Source organism: Camelina sativa, chromosome 13, assembly GCF_000633955.1.
Source record: "Camelina sativa cultivar DH55 chromosome 13, Cs, whole genome shotgun sequence".
Lineage (NCBI taxonomy): Eukaryota > Viridiplantae > Streptophyta > Magnoliopsida > Brassicales > Brassicaceae > Camelina > Camelina sativa.
The window spans coordinates 244,727-271,602 of record NC_025697.1 but is presented as its reverse complement, the minus strand read 5'-3'; the positions used below and the strand labels follow the sequence as shown (position 1 = coordinate 271,602).

The window sequence follows — 26,876 nt, the reverse complement described above, 5'->3', positions numbered from 1 at the left end:
GGGTTCTTTTATCCCGGAAATAATGAGCAAAGGAGGGTATTTACAAAAGAGTAAAAGATGTTAATGCAAGGATACAAATTTCTAAATCTAAATCGTTCTGCTATACCTCAAACATGGAAACTCTACCAATAGAGTTCACAAGGCTTTACGGTTTGCATGCTTGCCGCGTTTAGCAGCTTGTGTGCCCCTATGGATGCCCGCGACGTACATTGGAAGACGGATAATCTCTCTGATCTCGTCCAGCAAAACCTCCTCCGTGATGTTGTCATTTATGCTTTCTATCACTCCAAAAGCGGCTCTGGTGTCATTTGGTGTATCTTTGTCAACTCTGATCCGCATGCCAAGCCATACTTTCTTCTCCTTATCCCATGAACACTCTACAATCTTCCCACAGTAACTGGCCGGGTTCTTCCAACAATCACCTCTAAACTCAACCGAATATCCTTCCATAAGCTTCTTCCTCCCAAGATCATGCAAAAACATCCTTCGGTGCCCATCCTTGGTCATCTCAACCAGAAAGTCCACCGAGTTCTTTTCTGGATACTTCCACTTCAGTAGATAACCATTGGCTCCGTATTTATAAGGATCGTTCCAACCTTGGAATATTATGCCGTCGGCTTCATGCGAAAGCGAGGGAATCAACTCCTTGAAAACCTTATCAAGAGCAGAGAGTAAACAAAAAACCTTAATCCGTACACCAAAAGGCTCCAGCTCGTATCTGTAACCATGATTTGTCAACTTCCTCTCATCATTACGGGGTTTGATCACATCTCTTTCGATTATATTCCATCTTTCGGAGAAAGGCCGATTTACTACCGACTCCCCGTTGATTGCTACCAAGTCATACACGAGGTACCTCCTCACCTGGCGCCCATCGGGAAGTGTATCCACAACCATCTCTCCATCAAGCAAAGTTTTATGATGCACTTCGTGATAATCACTACGAGGGAACCGCATATGTACCTTTCTAAATCTGAACGCCCTGTTTATCAGATAACACCCTTCTTTAGTCAAGAGCATCATATACCGCGTTCCATCTGCCTTCCATGTCGCGTAATAGTACCGATGCCTCAAGAGTCGCAGCTGTTCCCTGCCTAATGATACAGGGTGCGAGCCAGGAAAGTACATAGTTCCTTCACTTGTTGACTTGATGTTCAGCATCTCATAACAGAATTTCTGGTACTCTACCTCCTGATCTGAGGGTATGTCATCTCCTAAAATGTCATCATTTGACATCTTCTTGACATTTTCTGCATCGTGGAGATCAAGCCTCTTCCATTCAGGAGTGGGTGGGCAAATATAACTCCGAGGCTTCACTTCTTGATAAAAAGTGTAGAGAGCGTCAATGTAATCTGGTTTGTAGATACCGGGCGGGCGGTCATCGGAAAAGGTTTTCAACGCCCATGTAACGGTCATCATCGGCCTAGAGCGCATAAGGTAATGGACAATCATGAAACCTGTGCGATTATGCCCGTGTGTGCAATGAACGAGAACATACTTATTTGAGCGGTTGTGTTTCTCGAACTGATAAACCTGGCTGACAAAGGTGTTTACAGAGGAAGTATCTGGCACAGCATCACGGCCAGAGCAAGGGATCTTAACATGCTCGATGCCCTCCTGGCTTAACTCTAAGGTAGGGTGATAGTAACGAGTTGTATTGGTGAGATCAATCACGAGCCCAAGTTTTCTTGTATTATTATTAGCTAACCACTGTTTGAAAGTGTAGATGTTGTCAGGAGAAAGAGCTTTGTTGTAAGACTCACTGAGGGGAACCTTTGAAGGAATAATGCATCCTATGTTCTGACCAAAACGAGGACAATCTTCCCACCCTTGAGGGATGGTGATTCTAGTCTGATCACCCAAAACTGGTTGTGGATTGTTGTTGTTGTATACCCTCGCCCTTTTCCTATTGTCGTCCCAGAGTTCGGTTCCGTATTCGACACGTCTCTTACAGTCAAAAGACCTCCTCTCTGCAGCAATCATTCTCTAAGGGATTGTCTGATATCAGATAACCCTAAACCAAAGCTTTGAATCCGATATAGATTGAGGAACACAAAGTTGTCCTATTTATTACTATATAGTAAGTCGGCGTTACTTGGGCCACACCTTCTAATGGGCCTTGTGGCCACACTGATCCACCGAGACAGCCAGCAGCAACATCTGCGAGTAAATAAAAACAGGTCTTTCTTTGAAAAATCTTTCTACCGATCGATTTGACTATTTTCCTGAATTATAGCTGCGATGGACCTAAATGCTTCACCCCAGCACGAAGAAGACGATGATCCTTTTAATAAGAGACGTCTTGAAGACCGAATAGAATCTGCAGTTGAGATCGCAAGACGGGTACCGCATCACTGATTGATTTTCGACATTCCTCAACACGAAATATCCATATATAATCAGAGACTAATTAGTTAATTACAATATGAAATCAATTCTAAGTCATGAACCCATGGCTCTATTATCAATTCTAAGTCATGAATTCTAAAATAAATTCATGTATTACTTTTATTGGTTCAATTAATGTAGTTCTTATTAGCCGCCTCTGATGTAAGGAGGGAGGGAGTTAATACTAACTGGATGATATCATATTAAGTTATCTTTTGGTGTGATCATAGGAGCGGGAAGAAAGAAGGAAACGAATGAGATTTGACAGGCCAACCCGAAACTCTCAGCCTGTCTTCCGTGATCAGTTTTATCACAACAGAGATACTAGAGTCTATGACCAAACCAAGATCCCTCAAGGTTTTCATTATTACAGCTTTTGTTACTTCCTCAAACGGTAATACTAGGTTCATTGGTTTCGTAAAGTACAGTTTTCGCAATACAGGTTGGCTAGATTGTCCTGGGTTTGGTCTGGAGGTAGGATGCATTATTCCTTCTAAGGTTCCCCTTAGTGAATCTTACAACGAACATGTTCCTCCTGGCAAAAGATACTCTTTTAAACAGGTTGTCCGTAACCAGAGAATTAATGGACGAAAGGTATGTTTTTGTTTCTTTTCCCTTTAACATGTATAAATCTTTTGTTTATTTGCTATGCAACTCTCTAAAGTCATGGGTTTTTATTTTTCAGCTTGGTCTAGTGATTGATCTTACTAATACTACTCGTTACTATCCTACGTTAGAATTAAAGAAGGATGGCATCAAGCATGTTAAGGTGATTAATTGAATAGTTTTTGTTTTTATTGTTTGTATCATCTGCACCAGCATAATTAGCTGATTGACTTATCTTCTTTTTCTTGTTGTAGATCGCATGCAGGGGTCGTGATGCTGTGCCAGATAACGTTTCTGTAAACAACTTCGTCAGCGAGGTACTTGTTTCATAAGTTCTCTTCTCTTCTTCACTGACAAAAATAAGTTTATTATCTCCTCTTGCGTTTGAAGCACAATTTTTATTTACTGTTGGTAGCTCATTTCATTTGAGAATACTTTCTTCTTCAGGTTATTCAATTCATTCTTAATCAAAAACAACACACAAAGAAATACATCCTCGTCCACTGTACTCATGGGCATAATCGGACAGGGTTTATGATAGTTCATTATCTTATGCGCTCTACGCCAACAATGAACGTTACACAGGTTTGATTCTTTCTTTCACATTTGTACTTGTGCACTCGTTGTATTGATCCTGTCCTGTTTAGAATGAAGATTCTTACATCTGTGTGGCCTTTGACAGGCATTGAAAATGTTTTCTAATGCCCGCCCACCTGGGATTTATAAACCGGATTATATTGATGCTTTATACACTTTCTATCACGAAACAAAGCCTGAGAGTGTTACTTGCCCACCAACTCCTGAATGGAAGAGGTCCCCCGAGCTTGACCTTATTGGTGAAGCTGTTCAAGATGATGATGATGATCATGGTGAGGCTCCGCCTGGCACTGTTCAGGTAAGCGTGGTGTGCTTATTTGAGCTCTGAAGTTTAACAATTAACACACAGTTACAGAAATATGCATGCATTTTTAAGCTTTAGATGTGCTCTTAATAATTTTAATCCGTTCTTACAATTATCTTTGGGTGCATATTATTGATGGGTGTGTGGATCTTTTGTCTTTCTTTTACTGTTTTGTTGTTTCAGGAATATGTGAAGATGTCAAATGATGACATTTTAGGTGATGAAATACCCGATTGTCAAGCGAATGCTTACCGACAGTTCTGTTATAAGATGCTTTATACAGAGGAAGAACTTAAGAAAATTAAAATTATTGAGGTATGAATTTGAGCCTATTTCTTTTTGCCTGCTTATGTGTGGTTCATTAAATGCATGCTAAACGTTTGTTGAGACTAATGAATAGTAGTAATGTAAGCTTCAGTGATCTCTTAACCATTAATTAACTAAGATGTAAATTTTTCGATGATCCAGAAAACTATAGATGGGTGCTATTTGATAGATAGGTCCTTTAATTTTCGGAGGGTACAGATGCGTTTTCCCCGTAAGCACTCAAGTGAAGTGAGTAATTTTCTGTCATTGCTTAATTAGAGGCCTTTTTATTGTGTCAGATGACTTAGCTATATTTTTGAATATATTCTCTGACCTTTTTTGGTTTTTGGTGGCAGGGAATTTCTGATAAAGTGCATCATTACACTTTGCTTGATGGAGAGATGGTTATTGATAATCCAAAGGGTGATCAAGAAGGCCAGGCAAGGAGGAGGTACCTCGTATACGATCTGGCAGCACTCAACGGCGAATCAGTCGTGAAGGTTGGTACTATAATATTATCTCATCAATATTGTCAGGTATTATAAAGATAAACTTCAACTGATTTTAAAATGTACCACAGCGGACTTTCTATGAAAGATGGAACATGATCGTGAAAGAAGTGATCGCACCCCGTGATGGTGAGAGAGGGATAAGTAGAAATCGTTACAGATACGACCTGGAGCCTTTTGGAGTGAGTTGCACTTTCTGTCTCATTCCATATATATATATTTTCCTTTTCACTTGTATAAGTTTTTCTTTGGTTAAAACGTAATTTGTTGTTAACCAGGTTCGAATGAAGGGTTTTTGGTCACTCTCTACTGTTGAGAAGCTTTTGAAGGTTACCATTCCTTCGCTTTCGCATGAATCAGATGGCCTAATATTTCAGGTAACCAAGGGATGTTAATTTTTATTTTAGGTGTCGATATATAGATACTTTGTTTCCCTGACATATATATTGGGTTTTGTGGACTAATAATAGGGTCGGGACGACCCCTACGTTCCCCGAACCCATAAAGGTCTTCTGAAGTGGAAATATGCGGAAATGAACTCACTTGACTTTCTGTTCGAGATGGATGAGACTGATGGGCGAAGAATGCTCTTCTTGCACGAAAAAGGAAAGAAAAAGCTCATGGAAGGCTATTCGGTTGAGTTTAGAGATGATGACTCGAACCCGGCCACTTACTCCGGAAAGATTTTAGAGTGTAGGTGGGATTCAGAGAAGCAAGTTTGGGTTTACATGCGGATCAGAATGGATAAACCTACACCAAACGATATTGAGATTGCTCGTAAGGTCGGCATATTTAATCTTATTCTTGTATATAAAGATCAATGAGAATATTTATAGAATAACCTAATTACTCTATTAGTAATAAAACTAGCTAAGATAATAAAAATTGTAGAATAAGCATAGCAATGAAAATGCTGATATGTTTTGTTTATCTGTATGAAAACAGGTGATAAAAAGTATAACCGACAACATCACAGAGGAAGTGCTGCTTCAAGAAATAAGAGACATCATTCGTCTCCCAATGTACGCAGTAGCGCAGACCGTATAGGAATTGACAGTCGAGCGGCTGTGACATAATTTGTGGAGAGATTATTTGATACTTTTATCTATCTAGATTTTTAATAGCAACAATAATATTTTATCTTTAACAGTTAACAAATAACACTCTGATAATAATAATATTAGGCTTCGAGTTTGCGATATCAAACAAATTTTATTTTTTTGACCATGAAATAAAATTCTTAGTCCAACTAAGAATACATTCGCATGTGATATAATCGCCCATGTGTATTATTTAGCAACTATGAATACATTTTATTTCCCATCAAGTGTTTAGGCCACACACGTGAAGATCGCTTCTCCCAGCACGTGTCCTTCAATCGCATCCAGCAATCTCTCTTTCGTCACCTGAGCCACCCATATGACATTTATCAAACCAACTCTTCATAAAGTTACTACATATATATCATAAACAAACTTGATAAATAAATAAAAGCCAAACGACGTTGTTTTAGAGTTACCGTATGACCAAGGTTTGGTTTATCATCGAGAGCCAAGAGCTTGAACTGGAAACGGTGATCGTGACTAGGCATAAGGGGACCACGCCATCCCGGAATCTTGTGGTCATTATTCCCTTCCCGGATACCAGCGGTCTGCTCCTCCTTGCCGGAAAATGCTTCCGGAATACCTTTCATCTCCGGCGGTATGTCAACAACTACCCATATCGTCCATGGGACTAGCGGTCCACTAGGATCTGGCGCATCTATGTCCTCCACCACCAAGGCTAGTGATTTCGTACCTTCTGGAACGTTGTACCTATTAACCCACGAAATCATCGTGAAATGTTGTTTTAGATACGCCACATCATGGCCTACAGTCGATAATTTATGTTGACAATATAATGAAAAATAAAAAGATGAAAGATGAAACCAAATTACGAAGCCTTTTATGATAACAAACTGATTAATTATCTGTTTTGATTAAATAATAAATTCTTTTTCTTATAACTATAGTTATAATGCATCATTGTTTCACCATCGATGTTTATATGTAACAAAGTCATAAATTAAAAAATATATACATATAAACTGCGATATATACCATTCAAGAGGAGGAGAGATATCCTTCTTAACACCTTGACCTCCCTTCGTATACTTTCTCGGCAGCTTCCCATCATTGTCTATGGTCGGCGAAACCAGCCTGAACTCATCACTCGACATTTTTTATTTTTCTTCCTTTCTTTTTTATAAACTTGATGATTTCTTGGTTTTATTATATCTCTCTTTCTTTTATACTAAACATTCCTTACAAATACGCTCTCATCGTGTTGTTTATATTACTGATTTCGATGGACCTCTACGTGTACAAAGTACAATGACACTTCGCCGACATGAATGTCTCGTGGCGTAATTGGTATTATGGAAGGGTCTGGAGGACACGTGTAGGTTGTAGATTACACCGTGGTGCATTTGCGAGAGACTTCTGGCACAACACCATATTGGGCTCTAGAGGGCCTAACTTTTTCTGTTTTCCACCCAATTACTATAATGATTTTTTAGATGTTCACAGATAATGGGATGGGATGTGCGTATGTATTTTTTCTTTTTCAACTCAGTGATGAATCAGTTTACACCATGTCACACAAGATCTAATATATAATTAATTATACATATAAAACTAATCGCGTGTGCACAGAGAACATCTTCTAATTTTACTGTGTCTGAGTCACCATGCGGCTGGAAAGGTGTACCAAAATAAATGCAGACAGTAACATGAGTCCATCACCATCACCAAAATCCAAAACTTCGCTTTCACATTTATTTACTTATGTAACTACTACTACCCGTCTACGCCTTTATTAATTTATTCATTTTTTCTCCCTAGCTTCGTGGGTCTAGTTTGGCAAGATAGGTCTATAACCATCCATTAAATTTAAAACATTTGATACTTCAAACTAATTAGGTTTGAGATCATAACACTGTTTAGCCGAAAAATAACTTAATTACACTATATATGCATGTATAACATAAGACTCTTTTTCTCTCGGGTTCCTATTTCATCTGTTATTTTTTCTACACATTTATCTCTAAGATTCAGTGTTTAAAGTTTCCTCTACGCAGTAAATTAAAATCGTTAGCATTTTACACTTGTTCAAATTGTAGCTTTCAAAACCTTTCTTTTGTTAATTATCTATTCACTCGTTCTTTCGTCTGGTGGTTAAATAGGCGATTTGTGGAAGATAATTGAAGAAAAATAAGTTTAATCTCACGAAAAAGTAACGTCTCATTCACTCAACAACCGAGACGACAGTTACCTATCTCTCAATTAAACCTGTATTAATTATAAGTTATTTTTTTTATTAAAAAAAATACAACTTAAGAAATCACTGTTTGAAATTCCATACTATTGTTGACAAAAAAAAAAAAAAAAATCCATACTATTGCATTCTATAATTAACAAAGATATATAATAGACAGAATATAATGACCAAATCCTTGAATATTTGTTACTATTTCAAGCTCATGCGTCTTTCCAGCATAGTTGTTGCTATCCGGTCTTTTCAAATCATACTTCCTATATTTCCAACTTGTATACATTATAATGCGTTTTATTTAAAAGGAGAAAGAAAATCAAATTTGCAATCCTACTTCATATGTAGATATAGACATATATTTTATACTACTTTTTAGTGAATCAATTATAGAATTTGTATTGAACGATGAGAGAAAGAACGACGACATATCAATGGATTGGGACATGTACTGTACATAAACGTGGGTAATGTGCAATGAAGGTTGTTGTTTGAGAAGACAGTACGTAGAGTTTGAGTTGTAAGAAAATGATTAGGGTTTTGTTTTTCGTCTGCACTTCATCCCAATGTTTTCACCGAACCCCACTACTACTACGTGAAACCCGGAGCCTCACGTGCTCTTCCATATTTCTAGAGATAACTTTTTCCCCCGAATGTAACAAGTAGACAAATTCTTATAGTTATAAGTAGTATATTGCACATAGAATCTCGTGATCTCCTGATGGTTAAAAAAACAAAATCAAATTGTGTGCTAATGTTTATATAACTAGAAGAATTTGTCTACTTAAATTTGGATCGTACTAAAGTATAATAATGCCATGTATCAGTACTGTTTTTTTTATTAGAAATCACACATATGTTTGACGTGTGTATCCCGAAAAATCAGAGAAAATTTGTTATATACATCCATCAAAGTCAAGTTATCTTCTATGTTGTGTAAATCAATGTACACTTCCGCCGTCTATACATACTTTCTTTTTATAAATATAATACACAAGAACACATCACAATCAATGGACCCGCGAGACAATTAACCAACGTTAGCACTAAACCAGTTCGAATATAACTATATATATATACGCATACTACGTAACAATTATAAACCACAACAATCACAAATGGACCATTCTAATCTTCGTAGCCAAAACCCTAATTCATCATCCACCACTTCCTCATCCTCTTCCCCTTTCCATGGTCACAAGAGCGATACCGGAAACACAAAACGGTCAAGGTCAGANTGTGTAAATCAATGTACACTTCCGCCGTCTATACATACTTTCTTTTTATAAATATAATACACAAGAACACATCACAATCAATGGACCCGCGAGACAATTAACCAACGTTAGCACTAAACCAGTTCGAATATAACTATATATATATACGCATACTACGTAACAATTATAAACCACAACAATCACAAATGGACCATTCTAATCTTCGTAGCCAAAACCCTAATTCATCATCCACCACTTCCTCATCCTCTTCCCCTTTCCATGGTCACAAGAGCGACACCGGAAACACAAAACGGTCAAGGTCAGAGTCCACGTTATCGACGGATCCTCAGAGCGTGGCGGCCCGTGAGAGACGGCACAGAATCAGCGACCGTTTCAAAGTTCTACAAAGCATGGTTCCTGGTGGTGCGAAGATGGACACTGTCTCTATGCTTGACGAAGCCATTCGATACGTAAAGTTCCTGAAAGCTCAGATCTGGTTTCACCAAAACATGCTTGTCTTCTTAAACGACCACGAAACCACGTCGTCTTGTACTTACTCTCCCGCCACCGGAGGATACGAACCAACACTCTTTGGTTATGATGAAGGCTGTACCCATGTAAATGAGACGTACTCACAAGGCATGCCACTTACGGTCATGGACTCGGTGTATTCGCCGTGGCTTCCGGTAGATTATGAGCAAGAACGTGGCTCATCTTAATCATGTGATTACATTACAGTATCATACCGTTTTCCTTATTGTCGCAATCTTTATAGTAACTTAGTTTAAGGTTTACATGCATTAAAATCTATATATTTGGATATTTCACTATAAATATGTGAATGAGACTAATTAATCATTTAAACCTAGTACAATATTGGGTGTTTTCATCAAAATTAATTGAGTTTTTTTGTGTTGCCAATTTTACCGAGTAACTTGTGTCCAACTTTTAAATTGAAAAAACTAAAACAAGTAAACGTCTTTTACCACACGACCTGTCGACCTTATCTTAGCACACAAAACAACACGTCGTTCTGTTTAAACAAATTAAATAAATAAACAACAATAAGAAATTAAATAATTAGATTAGGGAAATAGGGAAACAACACGTCGTTTTCATTACGCAGAGACGCCACGTATTCCAAACACACTACGACGAGGCTCCGCTGCAATTGTAAAGTCGGAGAAACAGAGAGGAGACTGTTTCTCCGGTCAACGAGAGAACAACGGAACTGCAAATGGAAGACTCTGGTAAAAAAATCAAACCTTTCCTGAATCAAATTCTCCTTTTAACATCTCTATTATCTATTCTGATGAGTTGTTACGGCGATAATGGCTAAAATTGAAACAGAGAAGACGAATCAGATAGTGGTGCTTCTGATTGGTCCCCCAGGAAGCGGCAAATCGACGTTTAGTGACACCGTGATGCGTTCCTCTCTCCGCCCTTGGTCTCGCATCTGCCAGGTTTCTCTTCCTTTTTTTATTGCACAGAAGCTGACTGATGAAATTACTCAACGAGACTAAATTTGCGAAAATTTTAAAACTTTGTGCTATCGTTTTGTTTTGAGATTTTGTGTTGGCTTAGATTTCGTTTTGTTTAACTTACTTCAGGATATTATTAACAATGGCGAAGCTGGAACAAAGGCTCAGTGTTTAAAGATGGCCTTAAGTTCCCTTAAGGAAGGCAACAGCGTTTTTATAGACAGATGCAATCTTGACAGAGAGCAGCGCTCTGAGTTTGTTAAGCTTGGTGGTCCTGGCATTGAAGTCCATGCAGTTGTTCTGGAGCTTCCTGCTCAGGTTTGTATTTCTAGATCAGTCAAAAGAACCGGTCATGAAGGAAATCTACAAGGCGGAAGAGCTGCAGCTGTTGTGAATAGGATGCTTCAGAGTAAGGAACTTCCCAAGGTTAATGAAGGGTTTTCTCGGGTTATGTTTTGTTACAATGATGCAGATGTTGAAATTGCTGTTAACACATACATCAAGCTTGGTCCAATGGATACTCTTCCTTCTGGCTGTTTTGGCGAAAAAAAATCAGACACTAAAAGCCAACCTGGTATAATGAAGTTCTTTAAGAAAGTTAATGCTCTTCCTGCTTCATCTTCTAATGAAGCTACTAACGCAATGCGCAAAGCTAATGAAAAAACAGAAAATTCCCGACTTGGTTCTGCTGATATTGTACATACACTGGCATTCCCATCAATTTCGACTGCTGATTTTCAGTTTGATCTTGAACAGGCTTCTGATATCATTGTCGAGAAAGCAGAGGAGTTCTTGCCCAAAGTTGGGACTGCGCGTCTTGTCTTGGTGGACTTGAGCCACGGGTCAAAGATTCTGTCTCTTGTCAAAGCTAAGGCTTCTCAAAAGAACATTGACTCAGCGAGATTCTTCACATTTGTCGGGGACATAACTAAGCTTCGTTCTGAAGGTGGTCTACACTGCAATGTTATAGCTAATGCTACTAATTGGTAAGCACTAAGCATCCCTTAGTTTCTTTCTCTTCAGTTAAATGTAGCAACTTATTGAGTAAGGATACATCTTCCATTAGTAGCTAATTTTGTGAGCTATGTGCAGGCGGCTTAAACCTGGAGGTGGGGGTGTGAATGCAGCAATATTCAAAGCTGCTGGTCCAGATCTCGAAACTGCGACAAGAGTACGAGCAAACACTCTTCTTCCTGGAAAAGCTGTGGTAGTTCCTCTTCCTTCTACTTGCCCTTTACACAATGCAGAAGGTATTACACATGTCATACATGTTCTAGGACCAAACATGAACCCAAACCGACCAGACAACCTTAACAACGACTACACCAAGGGCTGCAAAACTCTCCGGGAGGCTTACACATCCCTGTTTGAAGGTTTTCTGTCAGTAGTACAAGATCAATCAAAGTTTCCCAAACGAAGCAATCAAACAGCTCTGTCAGATTCTGGTGAGAATATTAAGGAAGACTCTGAGAGAAACAAAAAGTACAAAGGATCACAAGATAACGCCGTAACTAATAATATGGAATCAGGGTCTCTGGAGGATACAAGAGACAGTGGAAAGAAGATGAGTAAAGAATGGAGCACATGGGCATTGGCTCTCCACACCATCGCGATGCACCCAGAGAGACATGAGAATATCGTGCTAGAATTTTCAGACAACATCGTTGTGATAAACGACCAGTACCCAAAGGTAAAAAATGTCTTGATGCTGATTTATATAAATATAGTATCTTTCTTCATGAGACAGATGACAAAACAAGATTTTCCATTTAGGCTCGGAAGCATGTGCTAGTACTGGCGAGACAGGAGAGTCTAGATGGGCTAGAAGACGTTCGCAAGGAGAACTTTCAACTTCTGCAGGAAATGCACAATGTTGGTCTGAAATGGGTTGATAGATTCCAAAACGAGGATGCATCTCTTATCTTCCGCCTTGGATATCACTCGGTACTTAAGTCATCTTTAACATTCTGAGCACTGATGAATTTTCTGTTTCCCTTGAGTCTAGACTTCGGATTTGCACTTTCTGTTGCTTGTTTTAGAGTTTACTTTAAAGCTAAGAGTTCATTAGCAAAATCATTGAAATTGATATGTTTAACATACATTGAATTCTTTTTCTTTCAGGTTCCGTCGATGCGACAACTACATTTACACGTTATAAGCCAAGACTTTGATTCAGATAGTTTAAAGAACAAGAAACACTGGAACTCTTTCACGTCCTCGTTCTTTCGTGACTCAGTTGATGTACTTGAAGAGGTCAAGAGCCAAGGTAAGGCCAATGTGGCAAGCGAAGATCTGTTGAAAGGGGAGTTGCGTTGCAATCGGTGTAGAAGCGCACACCCAAATATTCCTAAACTCAAATCTCATGTCAGAAGCTGCCGTTCTCAGTTTCCTGAACATGTACTCCAAAACAGTCGCCTTGTGGCTCGACCAGAGACTTAGCTATAACGACCCGTTCTATTTTGGTTAAAAATTAGTGTATACTTTTTATGGAAATCTAACTTTAACGGGTTAAATATGTTGTGATTTTGGTTCAGATAAGATCAGCTCTGTTCTTAGGTTTTTGTTTTTTCTGGTAAATAAGTTATTGAGTTTCATTGAGTTGGTTCATTGAGTTGGGTCACTGATGAGTATAAGTTATTGAGTTGGTTCATTGAGTTGGGTCACTGATGAGTCATCAACTTATACACGTTTGAAAAGCAAAAAAAAAAGTCAAGATGTTAGAATATTAACTGAACTGAGTCTTATGATAATTTAGACTGAAACTGTTGGATTTAATTGGACTTTACGTTTAAAGAAAAGGCACAAAAATTGAAGTTTGTAATGGAGAAGGAACATGTTCACTAATGGTAAAGATATAACAACCAACGGTCGAAACTTAGAAAGCAGTAGAAAAATCAATCAGTGCTTCAAACTTAAAACTAAGAATAAAACAGGAAACAATGTGATTCAATTATGTTGCTAAGAAACGAGAGATGCTTGAGCCACACTCTCTTTGCTTGCTTCTACTGAGGATTGGGAGGACGACCATTAGCAGCAGAGACGCGAGATCCCCACTCAAGCAACTCTCTGCTCGTATCATCTTTGTGAACAATCACTTCAATGAAACAAAGACAATCTTTCTTCTCCGTTGTCGCTGTCTTAATCGCTTCCTCTAACTCCTCCTCGTATCTCACCTAACCAAACACACAACATTCATAATGTTACTACTTTCAACCCAAAATTCATATATGTTTTAACTTCCAACTGTAATCACATAGAGATTACCTTTTTGGTCCAGCATTTGCCTTCACCGTTATGAATGGCATCGACGAGACCAGTATAGTTCCAGTTCTTGATCACGTTGTAAGGACCATCATGAATCTCGACTTCAATGGTGTAGCCACCGTTGTTAATCAGGAAGATGATCGACTTCTGTCCGTTACGAATCATCGTGGATATGTCTTGAGCAGTCACTTGGAAACTCCCGTCTCCGATGAAAGACAAGACTCTCTTCTCTGGTACAGCTTGTGCGTATCCCAGCGTTGCACCAACAGACCAACCAATTGATCCATACTGCATCTGAAACTCGTACCTACAAAACAGAGCAAAGCTTTTTTCAAATCTTGTGTGTTGTTCCACTATTTTCACCATGTTAAATGTAAAAGATTTCAGTATTTTTTGTTGGATACGTACCCACATCCTTTAGGCAGCTTTAGTTTCTGGCAATTGAACCAAGAATCACCAGTTTCAGCAATCACAGCAGTTTCACTAGAGAGCATCTTCTGAATGTGTTGAAACATTGCGTTGACTCTCAGAGGCTCTTTTGGTTTGCATTTCGCTGGCTTACCTTCAGGGACAAAGATCCTGTGGTAATTCTCATAACCCGTCTCGATACGCTTCACCCTCTTAGCCAACTCCCTGAAGAAATCAGCCATCCGAACGCAACCAAACGTAGGACCATTACCCACAACGACACGATCAGGATGCACGATGATGGCTTTTTCTTTCTTGAGGAGAAGGGAGTAACCAACGGAGCTGTAGTCGTTGAAGATTGGACCTGCGAATATGTAAGCATCCGCAGATTCGACAATCTCATTGCAGAAAGGTGTGCTCACTGCTCCCCAGTAAGTGCCAAGGAAATGAGGATGGTTCTCTGGTACAAGGCCTTTTGCAGAAGGCATCACTGCCATGGCGTAGCCTGAAGCATCAGCTACCTCCACAAAGGCTTCACTAGCTTTAGCCACACGCAACTTGGGACCACCAACCATAACTGGCTTCACTGCCTTGTTCAGAAACTCCAATGTTGCTTCCACCGCAGCTTCTAGGCCCATCTTGTTGCTCAACCTAATAATCAATCAATAGATTAGTACGTAAGCTTGAATCTTGGAAGAGATTAGAATATATTGAACAATTGTAGCTCATATTACCTTGGAGTTAGGGCAAAAGGGACAGGATCACGAGCAAACGTAGGATGAGGAGTTGCAGCTAAGTTACAGCTGATGCTAATGTACACAGGCTTGCTCTCTTTCAGAGCTGTTGATATCGCTGTATCGATCTGTTCGTGAGCATCCTCCAGATGGTTCACCACAGCCTGACAAAAACATAGTCGAAATCTTACGCTAATGTTTAGATGATAAAGATTGAATATGAGTTGACTCTTGTGTGGTTATACCTGATAGCAAGTAACAGTTTGGAAACACCTAAGCTCTTGGCTGAAGTCAGGTAAACCGATGGTGTGATGAAGAATACGGTTAGTGCCAAAATCGTTGGAGTTGGGACCTCCGACGATACAGATAACTGGCAGATTCTCACTGTATGCACCAGCGATGGCGTTCAAAACGCTGAGTCCACCAACGGTGAAGGTCACCACGCAAGCACCGACTCCACGGGATCGAGCGTAACCATCTGCAGCGTAACCTGCGTTAAGCTCGTTGCAGCATCCGATGTTTTTGAGCTCTGGCTCGGCGATGAGGTGGTCGAGCAGAGTTAGGTTGAAATCACCGGGAACAGAGAAAATGTCGGTGACTTCGGCTTGGACAAGACGGCGGGCTAAGTGACGTCCTAGAGTCGCTTCGGAAGTTGCGGTGGTGGGAACGGAGTCTTGGATTGTTGCGACGGCGTTGCTTGGGGGACTTCCGACGTCGCCAGTTGTTGGCTTACAAGTGTCGATCGATCCTATTTTGGTGTCCATTGGAAAATTAGCTAAACGAATGAATAATAATCCTATGTGATTATGAAACTCTTTTAATTGTTTTTTTTGATGAGTAGTATAATGCAATGAGGAGGTGGATTATATAGTTGTGTGGAGTAGCAGAGAGCAGTATTACATTGGCGGTTTCAGACGTTTCGGTTTCTGACTTTCTTGTGCTAAAAGCAAAAGATTTTGATGAAAATATTATTTGCTAATTTATCTGCTGTCAATTTATTATACATATACAGCTAATTATTATACGCGAAACACGACCAAATTAGTTTTTTTTTATATAAAATGTTTGTTTTTTTAATACGAAGATACATTATGTTTGATTAGACATATCATCAATGCATCATTAATCCTCTGATTTTCATCTTTGAACTTGTTTGCCAAGATTACTCATTAATGCATTCGGATTTCCTTCTTAAGTAGGGTTTAGCTTATACATGAATTCAACGTGCCGAAGAACAGAAAACGAATCTATTTTATAAAGAATTTACTGATTCGTATTGTTCAAGACTTTTATTACCTTAAAAAGAAATTAGTAATTTTATAAGAGAAATCAGTAATTTACATGTGATGCACGTAAGGACAATAAAATATTCCATCCTGATTTCATCAATATTTTCTTATACTCGATTACGTGATAAATATTATGCAGCCTAATCCCTCACACATAAGACATATTATTATTTTAAAAATTGGAATATTATGTTAACGTATGAGAGAATAAACTACAATTATTAGTTTATTCTTTTTGTCAAGGGGTTTTCATTGAATACACTATAAAATTTTGAAATGAAATCATGTCCTTGTAAATTAAGCCTATTTATTTAAAATAAAAAATTAATACACATCGGGTATTTCTTACCGTGTTTAAAGCACTCCCATAGCACATCTGTGAGAGAGGATCAGAAAAATAAAAAAATTCAAAAAATAAGAAAAAAGTAGAAAGATGTGTGGAAAGTGACACAGCATCAACAACTGTTATTGGTTAGACAAACTAAAAAAATAATTAAATAATTAAATTAAATTAAATTAAAAATATTATTGTTTAACTTTTTTGACATCCAGTATAACTGATGGAAATGCCCTTAGTGCTATGATTTACCGTCGACTCGAACCTATTGTTTATTTCTCAAACCAACAGAGTGGCCGGTAACATATTCTCCCAACTTGTCAACTGATTGATTGATCAAATTGATCTCAGTTGATTACTAGAACGTTTTGTCGTAAAGCTTGTGTTAGCTTTTAAAACCTAAAACCAATACGAACATGGTTTAATAGCAAAAGCCGAAATAACTGTCTTTAACTTTAATAAAGTCGACCAGTTTTGAGGGTTGAAGGGGTACTTTCCCTCGTCAAATTAGTATATGTTTAAAGGTTTAGTTTCATGGCATTTGCCGATTCAACACTACCATTATCAGTGAGAACACAATAAACTGTTGAATATATTATTATATTTCATTTGCAAACACTTAGGCCCAAATTAAATCCTATCATTAACAGCCTAAATTGAACCATAATACTCAGCCAGGGTTCGGCGATAAGAGAGATCAACAAAACCAATCAACGGTACGAAACAGATCCTTGACCGTAAACGAAACAGCTATCTAAGTTCGACAGATACACGAGACAATCTCGTATACGCTAATACGTTACGTAAGAGAACAAAATCTCCATAATTGATTTTGTTTTGTGTAATTCGATAAATTCACAGTAAATGACGTAAAAGTAACGAGAATCATATGTTAATTATCTGAGGGAATATCTTAAAACGAGATTTAGTTATAGAATTCAGTGGCGTGATATAACTTAAAACATGTTATGCAATTCATCGCGGAGTTTCTTCTATGTTCCAAGATATAGAGATGACGAAGTTATCACTCTGATCGTATTGCTTTAGATGGTGAGGGAATAAAACAATCATTCATACACACTAATGATTTTCACAAAAGACTTAATGACACGCATACTTAATCGGACCAAAGAAAAAGCTAGCATCTTATTAAAACAAATTCAAACCATTAATCAAAAATTTCATAAAAATATATAAACAAAATAATGTGGCAGCAAAGAGGAACAAATCGGTTGTATCAAGAATTGAATAACCGATCAAACAATTCCTCACTCAGGCAGCCAATACATTTGCTTTAGGCAACTGGGAAAAAGAGAGAGATCGATGTTCGATTCACTCGGCAAAAAGTTGCCTTCTCACTATAATTAAAACCATTCTTGAAAACTTTTCAAACAAATACAAAAATATTTTTTTAAAAAAAACGAAGAAATTTCCCATCAGAGTAACTATGACAATATAGCATCATATGGATCTGATCAACAGACCCATAGCTTTTGATTTGTAATCCTCATTAGGAAAAAACTACATAAAGAGTTTATAAAACAAAGCAAACCAAAAACAAAACATAGAAAACGTTTCGAAGAACAAACACTACTAGACGAAGAGATAGATGCGAACTCAAAACAGAAGCCGTCTATAAAAAGGAGAGGTTGTGATGCCGATGAAAATATTAGATGGCGGCGGCGGCTAACAACTAGGGTTTTTGTAGAAACCCAATGCAGAGCGTTTGCATTATTAATATACAAGTTTCAAACATGGGGGCCTTATGTGTTTCAAACATGGGGGCCTTATGTGTTTCAAACATGGGTCTTATGTGTTTCAAACATGGGCCAGAGAAAACTGACCCCAGCCCTAACTAATATTGACGTGGCGGTTCCAAAGTTTCACTAGCTTTTTTAAGTGGAAAACCGGATTCACCTGACATCATTGTTGCCAATTTTGTTATTAGAACACTAATTTTGACCGCTGACATCTACGGCAACAGAAACAAAACAAATAGAACTCCCAAAATTTGATTAATCGTAACACCGTTATAAATCGTGAGGGTAGTTTTATTTGTTTGATCAAATCGTTTTTCCGAAGATCAAAATCCAAATTGACAGATTCAAATTTAAAAAAAACGTGCCTCACTATAAAGGAGCGTTCTGGAGATATCTCATCTCATAAAGACCAGTGACTTGATCTGCCACAGCCCACATGATGGCTTGTCCTGGTGGAATCCTCATTAGCCTCGGCAACAACCCTCTCCACAAAGCAACTAACCCTTCCTCTGCATAAATCGTTCTAATTGCGTGAACCATCCCTTTATATCTCACCCCACCTTCACCGTCTCGGGTTTGAGCCATCAACCTCGTTTTCACCACATCAAATGGTCCTGTGCAGAACGGACCTGCTGTTCCAGCTAAAAACCCTGAGATCATTGACTGCCATGGCTGCAAGACTTTACCGTCGCCTTCGTGTTTGTTCCACAGGAGTACATCAAACGCGTTTTTCGCTGTGAACATTACAGCTTGGTTGGTGCCGTTTCGCATAACCGTCGGTGCTGCACCTGACCATAACCCCAATATGCTTTCTTCTCTCACGATGGTTCGAGCACAATGTATAGGTCCTTTGTACTTGAAGAGCTCAGGACTTAATCCTTTCTGTTGCTGAAGTCTAATTTTCACCACCTGATGATATAAAGAAAAAAAGAGGAACAAAGAACTCAAACAGTGTTTTGCTCTCAGGTAAAGGAATCATATGAGATGCAAAAGCTCCTTAAACCATTTGAGAATCAAACCCTGTCTCTCAAACCACAACAAGAGCAAGACAGACTATATTTGTTACTCAGATATGCATAGAAACAAACACCAGTCAGAGACTAGAAATGCTTCTACTTACTGTTTATAATAATTAAGAATTGGCAACGATTAATAGTGACCAAAAGCACAGTTCCAAAACCATCATACAGATCTGAATAAATAATTCTCAATAGAAACACTAAAGTATTGATGAACAGAGAGTTTGGTGCAAGATTAATCTACAATTTTCAATTGTACTAAAATCTCTCTGAACCAAAGTAACTAACTATGATTAAACTATAATTTAACAAATCCTTAAAGTGCTAATAAAATATTAAGGGGAAGGGAAGACCGAAGACATGTGATTTCGTCAGAGTTTTTGTCCTGTAAAGTTAAGCCAAAAAGGCAACAAAAACGGAAAGCTTTTATACCTCAAAGGGTGTAACAATGGCGAGCGCTTCAAGAACGCCGGCGCCGAATCCGGAAAGCAAACGGCCACGGTTGCTGACCTTTCCGGTCTCCGAATCTTTGAACGCCGTTTGGAACATGGCGTTAGATCCCATCCGAAGGGTGTACTTGAGCGTGAGGTGAGTGGCGAAGGGAGTTAAACCTTTCCAGAGAGCACGAACTCCTTCGGTGCGAACCACCGTGGAGCCACAGTGCGTGATTCCTTTGTAAGCGCCGACACGATCTAGCTGGAGACGCGTTTTGATTACGTCGATTGGTTGGAGACAACAAGCCTCGACTACTCCGCCTAGTGACCCTGACACTGCTTTCATGTACGCCGGTATCTGTTTCCTCCGCTCCGTCATTGTCGCCGCCGCCGCCATTTTAGAATCCTCCCTCCGCGGCCGAGCGAATCAAAAAAACAAAAAAACGGAGAAGAAAGCAGAGAGAGAGAGAGAGAGAGAGAGAGAGAGAGAGAGAGTCTTCCCTCACCTTCTATTTATGGTTTTGATAATTTTGGTTTAAAATCGATTTTGCAAGATTTGTTTGCTTACAAAGAAAACAACAATAGCGAAGCTAAACTTGTTGAATCCTTTAAATACATATATATGTGGAGAAGTGTGAGAGAGAGAACACTACCCCTTTTCCTAGAAGTGTCATTCTGAAAAAAAAATATTTCTAATTACAATTTGTTAAACAAAGAAAATCCAATTCTTATTCAAATAATTCTATTAGAAAGGAAAAAAAAAGGTTGGTAAAAAAGTACGCAATGTATCACGGCTGCTCTGACGTAACGTAACGTTTCTTCGTCCATGGTGTTCAGACTTGATAGAGATTCCATTCTCATCTAGTATATGTTTCTTGGTAACTCCAAAAATATTATTTCATCACAATTCACAACCAGAATCAGATAGTTTATAGGCGTAAAATCACCACAAAGATGGTAGGTGTTAGTTATTTGAGGCCTCTTATTTTAAAGGGACCATATTTGATTTGATCTCTTCTTCAGCGGTCGTAAATGACCCAACTTTAAATGACCATGCTTCTTTAGTCATTGTCTTTTGTTCGAAAATTGCCAATAGCATTATTTTCCCTTTTCATTGCCTTTTTAACGTTTTCTTCTTCTTTGTTTTGCTATGCTATTACACGTCTCTTCTTCTTCTTCTTTTTTCCATTCCGACTAGAAATGCAAAAATAATAAAACGTTATTTACTATTTATTAAAAAATTAATGTGTGTGAGTGTGTGACTGTGCTAGAGGAGCTTCACGTATGGCACTGTATGTATGCCATTTGTGCTTCACAGTGCCTTTCACTTCATCATGTTATGTGCAGTACTTCGATTCCGGTACCCTAATCCTCCAACTGTGAGTATGCTCTTCACTGACTATATATTTGCTCGAAAACCGTTTGGACTAAAACTCTTTAACCAAGTTATTGCCTAAACTGTACTTGACAATCACTTGGTATGTACTTTTTTTGTCTGCGTTTGCACTGCTTTAACTTTTCTACAAACAAGTAGATGGTATACACCAACATGTGAATGATTTACGAAGATTCATTCAAAAAATTTTTGGAGGATATCAGTGGGACATGGTTTATTCAGATTTTATATTGCGATCGATTCTAGACATTTTGGCTCGTACACCTGAGACCTTCACGCTCTTTACAGTCATACGTTGTGAGTCTTACATTTCACAACTTTTCAAATCGATTACGTATATACTCATTTAAGTTCAAAGCCAGCACAAAACACAAAAAGAATCAATAAATGAGCTCTACAAATAAGTAGCAGCGATAGAAATTCCTTGACAGAACTTCATATATAAGGGTCAGTCACTCCTGTCAAGTTGGGGTTTAAAAGAAGAGAAACAGCATCAAAAGATCACTGGTTGTTTATAACCCACACGCTTATTACTTTTTAACATTCTTTATACAAAGATAAACAGACCTCTCTACTTGAGCTGAGCCATGCAAATTATAAGATTCCCCAAGAGAATAATCACTGTTTCTTCATGGACTGCAAAAGTTAACGGAGCAGTTTAGATTTCAATATCACAACGTCTACTGTAGAATCTATGAAAGATTGAAAGCGACAAAAAAATCTCACATCAATGTTCTTGGCGACTTCTTCCATTTGCTGAGCAACTTTCTCCTTGCTCTCTGCGGCTGGAATAATCAAAAAAAAAAAACCCCACAATTTAATAAGATTGTGCAACAGGAGGGAGAAAGCAAATACTGAAATACACAACACAAATTTTAATGCTTCAAGTTAAAGAGACAAACCCATTTTCGAGAGGTTTTCTATTCTCTTTGAAGTCCTCACAGCAAATCTCTGGAAAGCATGGCTGCCAAAACAGATAAGAAATTTACAAAAGCCATAAATACAACAAATCTCGTGAAACAATTGGAGATCTAAAGCAGTGTCTGAATATACCAAAGAACTAGATAGAAAAGAGGAAACAAAGATAAACAAAAATAGCCTCAGAAATTTCTTAGATTCAAGAGTAACGTCATGTATTTGATCAGGACAAGCCTACGAAAATCATCACCGGCAGCAAACCACTAAAAAACATATGGAGAAACCAACAAATCTAAACAAAAGTAGATCCTGAGTTTCCCAAATCTCAGGACAAAAATGCATTGCCCAATAGCTTAGAGCAACAATAAACGAAAACAATTCCAAAACAAAAGCCAAATCTTGTTCAAAAAAACAAATATATCAAACTTCCTACGCTGCAGCGTATGGAAAATTACGCAGCAGACCAGCTGTAAGTTGAGGCTATCTTGCTTCGATATGAACGAGCCGATGAGGAACTTATTTATAAATCCACTCAGCCAGAGAAAGAAGCTTCTATATATAAGCTACTACATCTACCCACAAATTCAATTTTAAAACCCTAAATCGAGTAGTATTAAGAATGAGAGTACCTGTTAGCCAAACCATTAACTATGAACTCGTTCGCAACGTACGAAATAACTCTGGCAATGAAGTTTCCTCCTCCCGCCATTATCGCACTTTCCTATCAATTAAAGAAAACAGATCCAACGAAACCCTAATAACGTCAATAATTATAACCCTAAATCGAATTCAAACCTAATTTTATCAAACAAGAACGTAAAGGAAAAGAGCAGATTTTGTAGGAATCACAGCCTAACCTGATGCAAAGATGCAAACGAAGAGGAAGGTTTCGAGCGAGACCCAACAAAAGTCTCTGTCAAGTCCCTTATTTTTTACATATCCCAGATTCGTCCGATATTATATAGAAGGAGACAACTTCACCGTGACGGCGAATTGAGTTGTTACGTTACTGGGCTTGGTGTCTCCCATCCGACGGTCACGAGGTTCTCATATAAAAAATCCAACGGTACATATTACACACTAGCAACATTAACCTAAAAACTCATGGTCCAGAAATTCCTACTTTACCCTTGTTTCCTCCCTCGATTTACAAATAGGCCATATAATTCTTCTTACGCGTTAGGCCCATATAAGGCCTTTCTTATATTTTTCATTCAGGTAAAATATAAAAAACAACGGGCCGATTCTGTTTGATCTTATGAAAACGACGTCGCAATCACTACTGGGCTTTGATGTCTCTCATTCGACGTTCACGATGTTCTCATAAAAAAAATCCGACGGTAGTTATTACACACTAGTCAGCATTAACCTAAAAACTCATGGTCTTGAATATCCTATTTTACCCTTGCCTCCTCCCTCAATTTACAAATAGGCCCATATATTGTTTCTTACGTGCCAGGCCCATTTAGGCCTTATAATATATTTTCATCCAGGTAAAATATAAAAACGGGCCGAGTATGTTTGATCTTATAAAAAAACGACGTCGCAATCACATACATACAAAGTTCATCAAACAAAACAAATCGAAGAAACAAATAGAGAGAGGATTTTGATGGGTTTTTCCCGGTTTACTCCTCAGTCTGATTCCTAGGCATTGATTTACAACAAATTAGCCAATAAGATCCGGTTCCATGTATCGGGCAAACCAGGTAGACACCAATGTATACAATCAGCGTGCCGCATTGGATCAGCTCTCTCCTCAGCTGTTAGGATCTTGCCACCAGTCTCGGTGTAGACTGATGTGTGGGCGTCGATGCGGTACTCAGAGAGCTGCGTGATGTTGATCACAGTCACGTGCGTTGCCATGTGCTTTATGACGTTTGACACCACTTTCATCATCTGCTTGTTGGACCCTGTTCCCCAAAACTTTTTATCCTTTACTGGCTTCGTCTCGTTGAAACACTTTGTGCCGTTTGGCTTTCCCCAGTCTGCACTTCTGCACGTTTTACATAACAACACTTTACGTTAATCACAAAACAAACACATTACAGTACATTACTTCTCCAACCAATATTTTTTTTTTTTTTTTTTTGTTTAACTAGTGCTGCTTAATTGGCATTTAAAACTCAATGTTTACCTAGTATGAGTAGGAGACATGGTGGTGAAAAAGACTCTGGTCTTATTAGGGTCAACGGTGGAGTCGACCCAATTAGCCCATGTCTTGAGCCCTAGCCTATAAGCCACCGCTGTGTCTAGTGCCTCCGCACCACTAGCCCCATTTCCAAACGAACCCCACAGAGCGTTCATGCGGATACCACTCATCCACCAAACATAAGTGTTGAAAACCAAAATATCTGCTCCTTCCCAAAACTTAGCTCGATCTTCCACTGAGTCCACTTTCACTATCCTTTTCTTCGGATCCAAAATCACAGGTATATCCGTGTTTGATTCCACGATATATGGTGCCCAATAGAACTCAATTGTAGCATTGTATTCCTATGAATCAACAAAAAAAAAACAGAGAAAATTCAAAATATATATTTTGCTTGCAACACAAGGTTTGAAGGTTTGCCTTGCTTTGAATATTGATCTCTAAACGTACCTTAGCTTTAAATACAAAGTATCTTTTGCTACGGTTCATTGATTTTTCTCCTTCCGGTATTATTGATTCCACCGAACACACGAACGATTCCCATTGGCTTCGTTGCAACGAATCTCCCACAAAAAGTAGTCTTTTCCCTCTGAGCTTGTTCATTGCTAACTTCGGACTAAATCTGTTTCGGATTTAAACAAAGCTCATAAAGGTTCTGTCTCAAACCCTGAAACAAGCTAGATTTAGCTTGTGTTTAGTAAGTTGTAATATATACCGTGGAATTGTGCAGTCATCAGGCTGCCATTCCCACCGAAGATAATCAGTTTCTTGCTGTCCGTTTTTCATACAAGAGAATTGACGGTCGATGTATGGACATGATCTATCGGTGTAGAGTGGTTCGATTGAGCTATTGTAAACCCATTTCCCTGATGCAACATTACACTCTTCAGGATCGAATTCGAACCTGTCGTCAAGCAATTCCAAAATCTCTGATCTCTCCTTTCGAATTTTATCCTCTGGGCAACAAGGAAGATTAGAGGAACATCGTGAGAATACTTGCGTCACAAGAAAGAAACACCAAAATTGGACCAAAAAAAAAACAGAGTTTTCAGATTCGAGTGTCTCGTATGTGCTTACTAGGTTTCGAGCTAACTTCTTTCCTCGGGCAAGACTTTAGCTTGAATAAATATGAAGACGAAGAGGAGGAAGAAGAAGACATCAAGCTGATTCTTTCGGTGTATAAGAGAACGAAGAACATGAAACCACATAGAACGAGTACGATGATGGAGAGAGGAATCTTGGTTCCTCCTGCTCCTCTGTTAAGAATCAAGAAGCTCATAGTGGCAAATTCGGTAATTTAATATGGGAAACGTGTCGGGTTTGGGAATTAGAGAGGGAAAGGTCGTACGAGGGTGTTGGGTTTATATTTTTGGGAAAATATGGATTGAGTAGGAGTGAAGCTAAAGGCATGTTTTGGATGTGTTGCTTCCATCTTTTTGCCAAATAAATAAAGATGTGGTTAGGGGAGGTTAATGATTCGGGTTTTTTTTCGATTAGAATCTGTAAACGTGAAATGCACATTGTTATTGATTAGATCATTTTTTCATATATTATAAATCTGCAAGACGTCTTCCGATTAGTTGTATATATTCAATCAAGTAATTTCAATAGGTTAATGTTGAATATTGAAAAAGAACTGGTGTCGTTTACTTTATAGAACACACATTAGTCTCATTACTTTATACTAAAAGAAAAGAACAGAAAAGAAAATAACAGTTAAACACATACGACATCTGAATCATATCAAATGTGGTTACTTAACTCGATTCTTCGATTACTCCTTTTCTTTTATACACCAGAACTTTGGTTTCAGCTTTGAAGCTTTAAAAGATGAATAGAAACAAACATATTTGGGAAAAGCATCCAGTGACTACTTGATTGGGAATGCTAATCAACTCAATAATCAAATCATCATTCTTAAAAAAGTCGTTTAATGTGATGAGCAAATAGTTGAGTGATTGTTATCTTGGCCGTCGACATCAGAGAGACTAAACGACGGGAAAAATATATTTAACGTATGGAAACGAAATAAAAACACGCACCAACTAGGCAACTAAACAAATAGTTGGTGTTGCTTGTAAAACCAACAATAGTTCCTCTTTTAGTTTTTTTTGGTATAGATGATGATCAACGAAAACAATTATTAAAAGCAAACACAAATCATTAAGACTTCTACTTTCACAATTAATGATATGCGTGGCTATATGCATAACGTATTGTTACAACATATTTTTCCGTTACTAATAATCTAATTTTGTATGATGAAGAAAAAGGGGTAAACCAAGAGAAAGGAAGGAGAAGGGAAAAAAAAAAAGTGGAGATGCGGGGTATCGATCCCCGTACCTCTCGCATGCTAAGCGAGCGCTCTACCATCTGAGCTACATCCCCAATGTTGTTAGACTACCCAATAATTTGATATTTTTATATTTTAATATGGGCTGCTAATGG

The 26,876-nt window shown here is 38.3% G+C and overlaps 10 protein-coding genes and 1 non-coding gene across 15 annotated transcripts; 4 read left to right on the top strand and 7 right to left on the bottom strand.

The window, feature by feature from the left end:
* On the bottom strand, nt 31-1,983 carry LOC104737788 (mRNA-capping enzyme-like). Its single transcript, XM_010458049.1, has one exon. The coding sequence runs from the start codon at nt 1,981-1,983 to the stop codon at nt 136-138; it is 1,848 nt and encodes a 615-aa protein (XP_010456351.1). The 3' UTR covers nt 31-135.
* LOC104734173 (mRNA-capping enzyme-like) lies at nt 2,218-4,216 on the top strand. Its single transcript, XM_019234426.1, has 8 exons — nt 2,218-2,343; nt 2,619-2,745; nt 2,831-2,982; nt 3,074-3,157; nt 3,249-3,311; nt 3,442-3,579; nt 3,677-3,889; nt 4,079-4,216. The coding sequence occupies exons 1-8, from the start codon at nt 2,242-2,244 to the stop codon at nt 4,214-4,216; spliced, it is 1,017 nt and encodes a 338-aa protein (XP_019089971.1). The 5' UTR covers nt 2,218-2,241.
* Nucleotides 4,806-5,786, top strand: LOC109128304 (mRNA-capping enzyme-like). The gene is made up of 4 exons (XM_019234425.1): nt 4,806-4,892; nt 4,989-5,087; nt 5,181-5,487; nt 5,656-5,786. The coding sequence occupies exons 1-4, from the start codon at nt 4,806-4,808 to the stop codon at nt 5,784-5,786; spliced, it is 624 nt and encodes a 207-aa protein (XP_019089970.1).
* On the bottom strand, nt 5,903-7,034 carry LOC104734172 (UPF0098 protein CPn_0877/CP_0992/CPj0877/CpB0906-like). The gene is made up of 3 exons (XM_010453698.1): nt 6,810-7,034; nt 6,230-6,524; nt 5,903-6,116 (listed from the first exon to the last, which is right to left on the bottom strand). The coding sequence occupies exons 1-3, from the start codon at nt 6,926-6,928 to the stop codon at nt 6,042-6,044; spliced, it is 489 nt and encodes a 162-aa protein (XP_010452000.1). The 5' UTR covers nt 6,929-7,034; the 3' UTR covers nt 5,903-6,041.
* On the top strand, nt 9,127-10,301 carry LOC109125190 (transcription factor bHLH140-like). Of its 2 annotated transcripts, XM_019234337.1 has the most exons (2): nt 9,127-9,250; nt 9,556-10,301. In XM_019234337.1, exons 1-2 carry the CDS (start codon nt 9,138-9,140, stop codon nt 9,953-9,955), a joined length of 513 nt encoding a protein of 170 aa, XP_019089882.1. In that variant the 5' UTR covers nt 9,127-9,137; the 3' UTR covers nt 9,956-10,301. The 2 variants fall into 2 exon arrangements, with proteins under 2 accessions (XP_019089882.1, XP_019089883.1); XM_019234338.1 differs by lacking the exon at nt 9,127-9,250 and having other exon boundaries at nt 9,432-10,301.
* On the top strand, nt 10,378-13,277 carry LOC104734171 (transcription factor bHLH140-like). Of its 3 annotated transcripts, none has more exons than XM_019234336.1 (7): nt 10,378-10,486; nt 10,587-10,699; nt 10,847-11,314; nt 11,474-11,703; nt 11,810-12,407; nt 12,491-12,661; nt 12,839-13,277. In XM_019234336.1, the coding sequence occupies exons 1-7, from the start codon at nt 10,474-10,476 to the stop codon at nt 13,154-13,156; spliced, it is 1,911 nt and encodes a 636-aa protein (XP_019089881.1). In that variant the 5' UTR covers nt 10,378-10,473; the 3' UTR covers nt 13,157-13,277. The 3 variants fall into 3 exon arrangements, with proteins under 3 accessions (XP_019089881.1, XP_019089880.1, XP_019089879.1); XM_019234335.1 differs by having other exon boundaries at nt 10,847-11,703; nt 11,810-12,162; nt 12,247-12,407; XM_019234334.1 differs by having other exon boundaries at nt 10,847-11,703.
* LOC104734170 (pyruvate decarboxylase 4-like) lies at nt 13,586-15,898 on the bottom strand. Its single transcript, XM_010453697.1, has 5 exons — nt 15,369-15,898; nt 15,124-15,287; nt 14,390-15,040; nt 13,982-14,288; nt 13,586-13,890 (listed from the first exon to the last, which is right to left on the bottom strand). Exons 1-5 carry the CDS (start codon nt 15,885-15,887, stop codon nt 13,720-13,722), a joined length of 1,812 nt encoding a protein of 603 aa, XP_010451999.1. The 5' UTR covers nt 15,888-15,898; the 3' UTR covers nt 13,586-13,719.
* LOC104734169 (mitochondrial succinate-fumarate transporter 1) lies at nt 18,741-20,849 on the bottom strand. 2 transcript variants are annotated; one of them, XM_010453695.2, is made up of 3 exons: nt 20,743-20,849; nt 19,961-20,637; nt 18,741-19,418 (listed from the first exon to the last, which is right to left on the bottom strand). In XM_010453695.2, the coding sequence occupies exons 2-3, from the start codon at nt 20,357-20,359 to the stop codon at nt 18,879-18,881; spliced, it is 939 nt and encodes a 312-aa protein (XP_010451997.1). In that variant the 5' UTR covers nt 20,360-20,637; nt 20,743-20,849; the 3' UTR covers nt 18,741-18,878. The 2 variants fall into 2 exon arrangements, with proteins under 2 accessions (XP_010451997.1, XP_019089854.1); XM_019234309.1 differs by having other exon boundaries at nt 19,961-20,840.
* Nucleotides 21,726-23,244, bottom strand: LOC109128418. Its single transcript, XM_019234669.1, has 5 exons — nt 23,134-23,244; nt 22,906-22,997; nt 22,261-22,322; nt 22,085-22,143; nt 21,726-21,994 (listed from the first exon to the last, which is right to left on the bottom strand). Exons 2-5 carry the CDS (start codon nt 22,983-22,985, stop codon nt 21,977-21,979), a joined length of 219 nt encoding a protein of 72 aa, XP_019090214.1. The 5' UTR covers nt 22,986-22,997; nt 23,134-23,244; the 3' UTR covers nt 21,726-21,976.
* On the bottom strand, nt 23,776-25,784 carry LOC104734168 (protein trichome birefringence-like 3). The gene is made up of 5 exons (XM_010453694.2): nt 25,506-25,784; nt 25,144-25,384; nt 24,879-25,050; nt 24,414-24,772; nt 23,776-24,272 (listed from the first exon to the last, which is right to left on the bottom strand). The coding sequence occupies exons 1-5, from the start codon at nt 25,705-25,707 to the stop codon at nt 23,936-23,938; spliced, it is 1,311 nt and encodes a 436-aa protein (XP_010451996.1). The 5' UTR covers nt 25,708-25,784; the 3' UTR covers nt 23,776-23,935.
* On the bottom strand, nt 26,744-26,816 carry TRNAA-AGC. Its single transcript has one exon. It is a non-coding gene; the product is annotated as a tRNA-Ala (tRNA).